The sequence below is a fragment of the Labrus mixtus genome, chromosome 19 (genome assembly GCF_963584025.1).
Source record: "Labrus mixtus chromosome 19, fLabMix1.1, whole genome shotgun sequence".
In the NCBI taxonomy this organism is placed as follows: domain Eukaryota; kingdom Metazoa; phylum Chordata; class Actinopteri; order Labriformes; family Labridae; genus Labrus; species Labrus mixtus.
The window spans coordinates 22,525,766-22,537,916 of record NC_083630.1 but is presented as its reverse complement, the minus strand read 5'-3'; the positions used below and the strand labels follow the sequence as shown (position 1 = coordinate 22,537,916).

Here is a 12,151-nt window from a genome sequence, read left to right as displayed (position 1 = left end):
TACTTTTGGACTTTTTTAATACATTTCATTCACTGTCAAATTAAATGGAGAAGGCAGCATTCCCACTTACCTGTAACCTTGTGTAACCCTCCTCCAAAATTCAGACTCAGCATGTTTGAGTGTTGAGCCGAGACGCCGTTATAAAGACTAACAGCTCAGCCTCAGACACTTAAAGAGTTCACTGTTTATGACAAACCACTTCACTGACAGGCTGGAATGAAAACTCTGGATTGGAAACATTTTTCTGTCCTCTCATTTTTTTTCTATCACACACCGACTTCAACATTGCAATGTGAAAAAAGCCACTGACAGCCTGATTTTAATTTGTTTGGGTTTGCATGGTCATGGTCAGCGACCGGAAAAACTGCTCTGTCAAATTTCCCCGTCTCAACGAGTCGAGACAAACCACCGGGCACCTGTCAGGCATGCTGTTTGAAATTGAAGAGTGCTGCGGGAAGGGGACACTAATGTAAACACTTGATGGAAAATTACCTGAGCTCTGACTGTGAAAATGACAAACAGAGCGTCTGGAAGGTCACTGGGGTCAAGCGTCCTACATGTAACCCTAATAACAACTTCCTGAGAAGCCGTAGTTATCCAAAAGAAATCCTCAAGCAGAAAGAAATGCTGTTAGAAAGTTATCACCTCTAGAGAGGAATTGATTCCACTGGGAAGTAGATTTTAAGTTGTTTGACATGCAGTACCACTAATGACCACCAGGTGCTCACTTTAAAAATAATAAATAAAAGTTTTTTTGGGGTTTTTTGTTTTTTTTTGCAAATGTTTGGACAGAAATCTACAGAGACCCTGAAGTCCCAAAAAGTAAAAAAAAGTTGCACACAACATAAAATATAACTAACTTGTGCGCACAGTGTTTGTTTTTCATTTTTTGGGACTTCAGGGATGCCGTACAAAACGTGTGCCAGTGTTCAATCAAATACGTATCTGTGTTGTTGTTGAAGTTAAGGAGTATTTCTGGTATTTTCTTTAGAATGATATAAATACAGTAGATTTAAGAAACTAGGAGAACAAATAAAAAGAAAAATGAATGAATGAACAAGAGCTGAATTACAAAAAATAAAACACAAAAAAAATGTATATAAAAAAATATGAACGTTTTTTAATGAGTACAACATCTTAGTATTCATTGTGTGTTTATGTCCCTCTAGTTTTTCTTATTGAGCTTTTCTTCTTGGAATTGCTGAACTGTCAATCAGTGTTCTTCTGGCAGGTCTTCCTACCCATGCTTTCAACATTTCTGAGTTTAAATTTCATATTTTATTCTTCTTAAAGTATACTCTTCACATTCCCACATTGATTATTTTTACATCCATCACAGGTCCATTGTGTTTTATGCCACTCCATGCCTCCATGCCTCTCTGTATTTGATCAGACTTTCAACATTTGAGTCTTCAAACTTCATCGCCTAAGAGCTGAAGGAGCCAATGTTCCTGTCATGCTTTTTTTTAAATCTCTACCCTTGTTGATGACACTTATTAGTATTTTCCATTTCTAGAAGATGATTTGTTTTCCCGCCTCGCTCTGAGCTCTGGTCGCAGGTGAAACAGTTCACTGAGTTCTTCTTCAGTCTCATGCCTATATGTTTACGTTCCATCAGCTTGTATCTGTTTGTGATTTATTTTTCTTCCCGCTGTCACACTACACAATCTTATTACAGATCTCATTTAGAAAATGTTCACTCGTAATTATGTTATCAGATCCCATCGTCATTGCGCTGAAACCAAACAAGGCCTGTCTAATTTCTTGTTACTTCATGATTATTAATGAATTAACAACACGGAGGGCAATTTCATCTCGACACTGCCGGCGACGTTCTGTGACGACGTGATACTTCCTGTGAAACTTCTAGTGTGTGCAATGTGAGTCCTGACTTGATCTCCTCGTGCCCGTCGAAAGCTGACCTTGTTTCTTCACACCCCTCTCTCTCTCTCTCTCTCTCTCTCTCTCTTTGTGTCTCTCTCTCTTTATCTGTTCTCCTTGGTCGACTTCTCTCTGTTTCCCCCCCCGCTCTGCCTCTCTCTCCCATACCAGATAACTTCCCACAGATGGCTCATCAGAAGCGCTTCATCGAGCGGAAATACAGACAGGAGCTGAAGGAGATGAGACGCGAGCGAGAGCGGCAGGAGAAGGAGACCGACGAGACGGAGGAGAGCAGGAAGTGACAGCACCTTCTCGCCTATCAGGACTCCTGCGTCAACATCATCAGGAAGCAAGAGTCGGATAAATGCAGATGCTGCTAGAAGATCTAGCAATTATGATCCCTTGAAGTTCCACTTAAAAACACCTTAGGGACACAGGTGACAATTAGCTAGTTTGCTGTCACTGTTTTTTTCAGAATTTAGAGCGAAAGTGAGATTTTGACCGAGGTGTTTGAAGTGAACGCGTGACAGAAGGCAAACAGAATCAGCAAAAAAGCAACATGCTGTCATGTTTTATGCTGTTTATAACTGCGGCACTGTCAAAGTTGGCCTTATGTTGTTTTTATGTTTGTCTGTTGCCGAGACTTTAAATATTGAATTAACTCTTTAAATCCCAAACAACAGCAGGAGACGCGCACAATGTTACAGCCACATGCAAGATGATGAAATAAAATAACATGTTTGTTTTTTTTAATGAAGTATGAGATCATAAATAAACAAAAAAAACAAAGCTGATATTGTAAATAAAGTTTTGGATCATGTAAAAAAAAAACCTGATTTATTTTTGCTTTTATTCTAATCCTCACCTGCTTAGTGAGAGGCCTTAAAACCAGACCCAATTATTTTCAATCACCACGATGTCACCAGCTGCCTCACATCTGCCACTCATCCTCTAATAATCAAAATGCAATCCCCCCCCCCCCCCTCTCTCTTTTTTAAACCTCTCTCCAAATCCGATTGGCTGTCTGACAGATCTTAATTATAGATTGTCTAATTAACAATTTCCTCAGCTCAGTAGCCTCTGGATCCAGCTATTTAACAACAGCCGTCATATGAATACCACTATCTGACTTGTAGAGGTGTTTTTTTTTGTTTTTTTCTTCGACTTAGATTTATCGCAGATAATAAACACACACATGTGAGGAGAGTAAATTTCCTGCCTGCCCGCCCCGTGGCTGCGATCACAATTTTTCCAGATAAAAGTGAGAATGATCGTTACGTAGCCGGGAGAGAGAGAGAGAGAAGAAGAAGAAGTCCGCTCCACGAGTAAATAAAGCTGTCAAATCATTAACCCCCTCCGTGTGTTTAATCATGTTTAAAAAGGGAAGAATATCACACAAAGAGAGCCGAGAGGGGTGATTTTTAAAGAGATTTAATTGTGTCATATAAATATTCAGTACAAAATATCACGTTTTACAAAGCAGGTGGATGAGCGGCCGATGACGTTTTTTTAACACTACCACAACCTCTCAGACTGTTTCTACATCGACAAAACTCCACTGCTCAATCACATTGTCACCAACATAAGTAGAGGCGAGCCCCCCCCCCCCCGCCCCCCCCCCCCCCCCCCCAACAACCACGTTGTCTATCGTATGTGGAGAGAAGAGGACACCAGCGTCACCTTTCCAGTTGCTGCAACTTAAAAATAAAAAATAAAAAGCCCTCATACATGTGGCGTCGCCGTAATCGACAAGTGTGCAACATCTTCCCGTTATCTCGGCTGAGCGCGGCGCCGACGCTCGGAGGTAATTACACTCTCCATAGGAACAAACACAAGCAACGTCTCTGTAATGGCGATATGCTGACACTTTGCATGAAGACAGAAAAATAGTGACGACTGAAGTAGGAAATGCCTTTTTTTTTTTTTTTTCTTTTTTTTGCGAGTGCGGCTGTCATGTCGATTTCCATTTGAGACGTCACACGGCACCTCGGGGCAGAGAAGCGAGTGAAGGGGTTTCTAAACCCATTAAATGCTTATCGCTGCAACGTTGCCGCGGTCTGAAAACGGCCACTTTCACAATAGGAAGCTCCAGCAACAAGCTAATAAACAAAACAAGGGGGGGGGGGGCGACCTGTGTACAATCTGCGTATAAAACAAATGTTTTTCGACCACTGTCTCTTTTTATTTTTTATTATCAATTGGGTTGTTTAATGTGCTGCATCACCGCTGATGTCAAGCCTGCTTCAGAGCGCGGGGAGAAAAAGTGGCAATTATGCCGTTATGTTTTGTTGTTACTGTTTCAAATGTCTGATAAATGTCAGCCTCTTCACTGGCTGGCCTTTTGCTAAAGTGAGGGCACAGCTTGTTTTAGCCTCCTGTTGATATCACACTCCAACCAGCCCTCTTATTGGAAAATGTTCATATTTTGGAGCTCTTAAAGTAATTTGACTATATTGCTTTTTTATTTTATTATATATATTATTATGTTTTCTAAATTACATTTTTTTAAAACTGAAGGGGGATGTGTGTGGGTTCCTTCCTGCGGGATAATGTTTTTGACCTTTCTCTCTGAGCCGAGGACACACCTCTGGCTTTAAGAACCTGATTCCTCAACTCTCAAAGGTCAGGTGCTCCTTGATAAAAACGTCCTTTATGGACAAAGCCGTTGGTCCCTCAGGAAATCAGAGCGCCAAAGCCCGGACAATCGCACTGGCTTTACGTCCAACACTACCTTCAGTACATGTAATGAAGGGCTGTTGGTAGAATCCAGAGAGAAGGAACATCCTGGTGTCCTTTGTGTTATTGGCACTTTTCCTTTACTCAACTGTCGTTTTCCCATTTGTATACATTCAGCTGGGCAGGAGCGAGCCCCCTCTCAGGACACCTCGATCAAACAAGTGAGGCTTTAAGTGAGATTCTTGATGTTTTTAACGCTCAAGGTCAGTGCTTCTCAACTGGTGTGTTCGGCCAGACCAGCTGAGAACCAACTGCTCGAGGTGGAGCTAAAATATTTAAGGAATCCAAAGAAAATCAATCGCCACAAATGCCAATTAATCTGGTATTGTTCAGCTGATTTTTTTAAACAAACATTTCAAACGTTCTGCTGCTTTTTGAAGTGATTTTAATGAGTAGTCTTTAAGGTTTTAACCCGTTGGTTTGACAAAGGAACAATTTGAAGACGGCGGCTCTGGATCTAAAAAATTGCGATGAGTATCCTTCACAACTCTTTGACATTTGACAGACTAAGCTATAAACTGATACAGTTTAGAATTAAATGTGTATTAAATGAGTAAATACAATAGGCATGAGTTGCAGGCCTAGCTTTATGTAAGGTCTTCATTTATTTCTTTATAGTTTGTTTGATTATCTGTGTTGGGTTCTCTCTAGAGGAAGTTCAATGCTGCACTGGAGGCCGAGACAAATAGTCTCCAAGGGGACAATAAACTGTATTGTATCGTATCACATTGTAAAGTGTGACGCGTTGTGTTGCGTCTCATCACATCGTATGGTATCTCTTTGTAAGAACAAATTCATGTCTTCATCGTGTGGATATTTGTTTTTATAATTTAAGGCAACTATTTTGATTCATATCATCATCTTTCATGCCTTGTCAAGTGAAAGTAATCACACTTTCTAAAAGGCCAGAGTCCAATTTCAAACATGTAATTTTCTCCAATGAGTTCCTCAACTTTCCTCAGAAAGTTTCCTAATCCCCTGAACACACAAACCAAAAACATTTAGGGTTAGAAAAATCAGAATTGCAAGATGGATTTTAATGAAAACTGTTCATGAAATCTGATTCCATACCATACTTTCAAACTCGTTTTGCATCTTTCATGTAGCAACTGTGAATCACACCGGCTGAACAGAGCGAACACATTTACACATTTCTGTCTTTAGAGACGAGATAAAAAATCCCAGCAGGATCAGTGTTTTCCTCTAACTGAGCCGGCTTGCACGTACGATTGGTGATTTTTATCAATGTCGGGAGGAAATAACACTGTCCTGTGAGGTTCATTTCTCAACCCAAAGTGTTTGCTGCACAGAGAAAATGATTCTGAAGACATTCAGCGCAATAAAGAAATATTTGGTATTTTGGCTCACCCTCACAGCGACTGCTCAAAGCTGTGTGGAGATAGAAATTCAGTTTACTGAACAAATGACAAAAAAGGTGTTTTATGTTGTGGCTGTAAAATCCACATTCCTTCACCAACACTTTAATGTATGTTAGCCACTTGTCACCAGTAATGTGCAACAACTAAGGACGCATTTCCACCGGCAACTTTGAATACCAGGAACTACTTTTACAAGAACAAAAAGGTTCCTCGACAATGATTACGCAAATGATCCCATTGGTGTATGAAAACCTTTCAGACGCCATTTGGGCGAAACTTTGCATCTACTGTGTTTCCCCAAGCTGAATTTTAAATCTCAGAAAAACAGAAATGAGTTTGCACATAAGGCCCCACCCCCCAAATTATTGTACTTTTGAAAGTACTATCCCAAAGCAGGAACTTTTTAGGGGGAAAAATAAAGTCCCACTTGTCACCAGTAATGTGCAACAACTACGGACGCATTTCCACCGGCAACTTTGAGTACCAGGAACTACTTTTACAGGAACAAAAAGGTTTACGCAAATGATCCCATTGGTGTATGAAAACCTTTCAGACGCCATTTGGGCGAAACTTTGCATCTACTGTGTTTCCCCAAGCTGAATTTTAATTCTCAAAAAAACAGAAATGAGTTTGCACATAAGGCCCCACCCCCCAAATTACTGTACTTTTGGAAGTACTGTCCTTAAGCAGGAACTTTTTAAGGGGTAAAATAAAGTCCCTGGACACTTCTCTGCAATGGGAACGCCTTGAAAGGTTCCAAGTATCTGAGGGAATGTTCCTGGGGTAGAAACCCAGCTATGGTGATGTAGACCTCTACCATCCAATCAAGATTGTTTTGTTGAATTGTTGAGCACTTCTGGCCGGAGCACATCTATGGCTAATGAGAGGCAGCCAATCGCTGAAAGAAGGGGCATCATTCTGATGATAGAAATCCCTTCCGGAAAAAAAAAACAAAAAAACTGTACAGCGTAATGTTTCATATTACCATAGGTACACAAGCTAAGATAGAACTCACAATATGCAGCATGTTTTTGTCCCAGAAACACTGAAAAATACATAGGCATATCTGTTGGTTTTTACAAAACTGCTTGTTGAAAGTGTCCCGTCGCACGCAGCTTTGGAAAAAAAAAAAAGTAGATTTAGATATATTTGGGCATCATGTACACCCATATACACACAAAAAAAATGTCTCGACACAAAGTGTTTTTTTTTTTTTTTTACTGCACCCTTGCAAAAAACGCAACTAACACTGACTGGACACACAAAGCCTACGTCTGGTCACCTCGGAGGGACGACTGTGAATGGTGATCGATGGCGGTGAAAGAGCGCGCGGCTCGTTTCTAGGTCCTTGTCGCCATTTTTCCTCGCCACGCTTGATTGAGGCCTAAAGTGCCCCCGGGAATGTTCGTCAACATTTCAAATTTCTCTCTTCCCCTCGTCCGTGTGTCAGGCTCCTCGTTAGGAATCCCTGTCGCTGTCGTCGCCCCCGTACATGTCCGCCAGTTTCTTAAACCGCGGGCCCCACTCGCTCAGGTAGTTGTAGTCCTGATCGCCCTCGGTCGTCACGGACTCCAGCGAGCTGAGCGACTCCGCCACCGAGCCGTTCCCCTCGTAGGCGTAGGTGGCGAGGGAGTCGTAAGGCGGCGCCGTCGGGTCGGTGTCGTTGTCCTGCAGCCGCTGGTTGATGAAGTCTCTCACGTCGCCGTTATTGTCCCTGATCGGCGGGAGGACGGGACGCCGCACCGGAGGGTAGAAGGTCTCGGGCACGATGTCCCTCCTCTGCTTGCTCTCCTCGATGGCCTCCGGGTTGCGCAGCGTGCCGATGTCAAAGGCCTGAGTGTCCTCCTCGCCGCCCCCTTCATCGTTGTAGCTGACGACATTGTCTCTGACGTCCTCTTTGGAGATGATCAGAGGCTCCTTCTTCCTCTGTCTCCTCAGGGCGGCGAACAGCACCACGATCACTACAGGGAGGAGAGAAGGAAAAACAAAGTTGGGTGACTTTTGCTGTTGTTTCTTTTTGCTCCCTCTCCTTGTTCTGAAGGCCAGCGAGCGTCCAGGGGGAATAGTCGATGTTGCGTGAGTGTTCACTGATGTTCAGGGACTTTGTCTGACTTTGTAGAACAGGCTGAGCTACCACGAGGATGCATTATGTATTTTTCTCTCTCCTCAGGGCCACTGCTACTTAAGATCACAAAAGGAATGTGGTGTAAGAGTTTAAGAGCAGCGGAGAACATTGTGTGCTAGAGATGCTACTTGTGTACCTTATGTAGCATCATGACATGTGAGTGATGCTAACGTTGGGTTAGCTCTGATGTGAAGTAAGCCAACTGAATCCAGTTGCAAAAGCTTTCTTGCATGCTACAAAGAAAGATAGTAAAAAAAAAAAACAGTAACTGGAGCCCAATTTAGAAATGCATTAGAAATATGACTGCACAATTTATTGGGATTTTATCGATTTCACCTTTATAGCACCAAAGTCTGAAATTAACCCAATAAATAAAAACACTTTTAATGTTGTCAGGCAATGCTTTCTCACTCAGCATGTGTGTATTTTACATGCTGCCGTTGTAGGAAGGCCATGCTTTCACACCATTTTGATGCAGCAGGATGAAGCTAAAGCTAACTACCAGCTAACCTTGGATTAATTGGTGCCACTTTTGTGGAGAAAAAAACTTTTTGGGGGGATTTGGAAGGGACATGTTGCAAACCCAGATGCTCTGTCAGAACTGAACCTATAACGTGCACTCTTCATTTGTGTTTTTTTTATGGCAATATTGAACAACGTAATCCACACATCACTTGTTTTTCTTATATCAGGCAGGCCTTAGAAACTTCATGTCAAATCTTAGACTTCGAAAGAAGATTTAGAAACTATATGGTCTAAGAATATTTTTTACTACGTTATGTTTACTTCATGTTATCAGTAAACGATTTATCCTGTTCTGCATGTATGTTTGCTGTTGAGCTCAGGAATGAATATTCGACCAAAAACTTCCAACCCAGGCTATTTCTACAACTCTACAATTCAGTTAGCAGACGCTTTTATCCAAAGCAACGTACATCAGAGAGTAAGAACAACACAAGCAAGGATCTAGAAAAAAGGGAACAATGTCAGTAAGAGCAAACGATCAGCTTTGAGTCTGATTGGACACACAGGTGCTGACAGGAAGTGACCAGAGGCAAAGCACAACATTGAGGGCAGTTCTTGAGAGCTCTAATCAGTATAGAAACCATCTTATAAGTCGTCGTTATCAAACAAAAACCATCGTCATTACCATCATCATCATCAATAATATGGAGACCATCATCATTAAGTTAGTAGGTATTCATGAAAGAGCTGGGTCTTTAGCTTTTTCTTAAAGGTGCAGAGGGACTCTGCAGATCACATGGAGTTTGGAAGTTCATTCCACCACCGGGGGGCGACAGAGGAGAAGAGTCTAGTCAGCGTCTTAGGACCCTGTTGTGAAGGTTGGATCAGACGCCTTTCATTGGCAGAGCGTAATGGGCGGGAGGGAGTGTAGACCTGGATGAGAGAGTTAAGCTTCTCTTCTAAGATTAAAAAATGTGCCATATTAACACATCACTTACTTTAATTCCTTTTTATTCAGGAGATGAAAATGTCCAGCCCTTTAGAAATTAAATCAGTCTCCTCTTAAAATCTAAATTCCTTGGCCCTGAGTTATGAGATTTGTACATTTGAGTCCTCGGGTTCACACATTGAAGACATAACTTTCAAAAAAAAAAAAAGACTGTTCTGTTAGTTTCTGGAGACGATTTGTCAACCACTAAAAAACATCTGTACTGTAAGAGGACAGGGAGTTGAAATGTTCTCTGAGCTGGTGCAGCTGCATCAAGCCTGACATTTTCATCCTATAGAGAACAAACACTGGCTCAGATAAAAGCACAATGTTCCTCTCTTCTAGATGAGATGCTTTTCCTGCTCAAATCAAATTAACACACAGCCGTGGTCACCGGCAAGAATTATCTGCCCACGGGAAACGATGAATCAAATTAAACGCTGAAATACGAAACTGTCTCTTTAACACCTGTGAGAGTCGATGTGCAATAAATAGAAACGGAGCGCTCGAGTGTGTCGCTTTAAGAAATCAAATTTCCGGTGAAGCCGTCCGGTTAAATATAGATCATGTTTGAAAAAAACAAATATTTACATGATTGAGCCGCGGCTGCGTTATTCATATTCTCCTCATGCACGGGGCCTGTACTCACTGAGCAGAATGATGACACACAGCAAAATGGCCACCAGGGCCCCCGTGCTGAGCCCCGCCCTCGCCGTGAAGGCCTCGGCGTTGCACAGCTTCATGTTTCCCTCGCGGTCGCACGTGCACACCCGGATGGTCAGCGTGCTGGTGCTGCTCTGCATGGGGAAGTCTCCGTCGGAAATGACCACCGGCACGTGGTAGACGCTCTTCTGCAGACTGTTGTAGCTGTTCCTGCGCGTGAGGATCCAGGCCGTGTTGTCTGAAAACAAAACGCATATCCCGTTACCGCGCAGAAATCGATAAACCTGAATGAACATTGTCAATCAGATTTTGACCTCTGAATCTGAGTGCTGCAAGAAGAAAACATCCCACCATGTGCTTTACAACAGTGGATGTGTTTAACTGTAGCAGAAGGTTTAAGTGCCTTATGGGAACATTAGACAGAAGATCAGAAGTTAATCTGATGACCGCACGCAGCGCCTCAGAGTGTATCACCTTTGTTATCGCGGACGGAGAAGTTGGCCTTCCCAGCAGCCTCCTGAGCCAGACTGAAGAAGAATCTGTGTCCAGCGAGAGGCTCGTCGGGATCTGTGGCGCTTATGGTTTGTATCCTCTGAAGCAAGAAACACACAGGTGAGTGAAAAAACAAGATCCTAGCAGACAACTGTATAAGAATTATGGTCGTCACAAAAACAGATTTTTAAACTTTGATAAGATTCTTGTAAAAAAAATCAAATGGTATTGATAACTTTTTTCAATGTTGTGTCTTCTCCATTTATTTATCAATCAATCAATCAAACTTTATTTATATAGCACCTTTCAAACAAATTAAATTGCAGTTCAAAGTGCTTTACAAGAGTGCAGAAAAGTTATTTACAAAAAAGTAGTTTATAAAATCATTGAGACACGAATGCACACCGATAAGAATAAAAAATAAATAAAAAATAAATATTTAAAATAAATTTAAAATAATAAATTTATTTATTTATTATTATTTTTTAAATAAAAAAAAAAAAAAAATACAAAGCATAAAAGCAATACGATATTTATTTATGACCAAAAAACTAAATTGTTTCTGTATAGTATGTGAAATGTAGGGGGTGCTCTTTCTGTCATGGCAGCTTCTACACATGTAGGTTAAAAAAAGGCATCAAAAAATTCATTTTCAGTCCATTTCATAACAGGCTAAAAAGTCCTCAAGGGACCTTAAAGTCGAGACTCCCTCCTTAGGAGAGAAATGCTTTGATAACTGTGAGAAGTCTGGCTTGCTTTTTTTTTTAACATGCATCACTCCTGATCACTTCACTTCCTCTCTGTCTACATGAGAGAGATCAAACACTACAGGTTTAATCGCAACACATTTCATAAAGATATTTTAGAGGTTGTCAAAATAAAAAATAGAAGAGGTGCTAGAGAAGATGTCAGACTACCACCTTCATGAAAAGTCTTTGATAAAATCCATTTAAAACTCATCAATGCTCAATTACTTCACACTAGTGGGTATGACTTGACCAGGTGGCAAGTGATTCATCCCGCTAGTGAGTAATAAACTTTTTAAAATCAGATTTTATGTTACCATGCTACATCATTTTAATACATTTAAATATATCATGTTATATATATGAAGCTGTTTTTTTGCTTATCTGGTGAGTTAACAATCTGGAAACATAATGTCAGAGATTAATCTGACAAAATATCTCCATATATAAGAATGCAGATTCAGGTGAGCTCCTTTGATTATAACATTGCTCAGACCTAATAGATAGATAGATAGATAGATAGATACTTTATTGATCCCGAGGGAAATTCAAAGAAGTATCTAATACAACCAGCAACCTTACATTAAAAGCTACATCAGTTTAATTTTGATCACATGTTCCCAGCAGGTTAACACATCTCTAGTCTCTCGTAGATGTTTGCATGTTGGTTAGCCCT

At 41.1% G+C, this 12,151-nt stretch overlaps 2 protein-coding genes across 2 annotated transcripts in view; one reads left to right on the top strand and one right to left on the bottom strand.

Annotated features, from left to right (window-relative positions):
* drosha (drosha ribonuclease III) overlaps positions 1 to 3,481 on the top strand; it is a 127,934-nt gene extending 124,453 nt beyond the window's left edge. The window contains exon 32 of the mRNA XM_061064876.1: positions 2,053 to 3,481. Coding sequence (XP_060920859.1) covers positions 2,053 to 2,183 — 131 coding nt within the window. The 3' untranslated portion in view covers positions 2,184 to 3,481. The remainder of the gene's footprint in view (positions 1 to 2,052) is intronic.
* A 3,743-nt stretch (positions 3,482 to 7,224) lies between these two features.
* The window catches only part of LOC132994501 (cadherin-6-like), a 71,023-nt gene continuing 66,096 nt past the window's right edge, over positions 7,225 to 12,151 (bottom strand). Inside the window, exons 10-12 of the mRNA XM_061064877.1 lie at positions 10,712 to 10,829; positions 10,224 to 10,475; positions 7,225 to 7,957 (exon numbers count right to left, since the gene is read on the bottom strand). Coding sequence (XP_060920860.1) covers positions 7,455 to 7,957; positions 10,224 to 10,475; positions 10,712 to 10,829 — 873 coding nt within the window. The 3' untranslated portion in view covers positions 7,225 to 7,454. The remainder of the gene's footprint in view (positions 7,958 to 10,223; positions 10,476 to 10,711; positions 10,830 to 12,151) is intronic.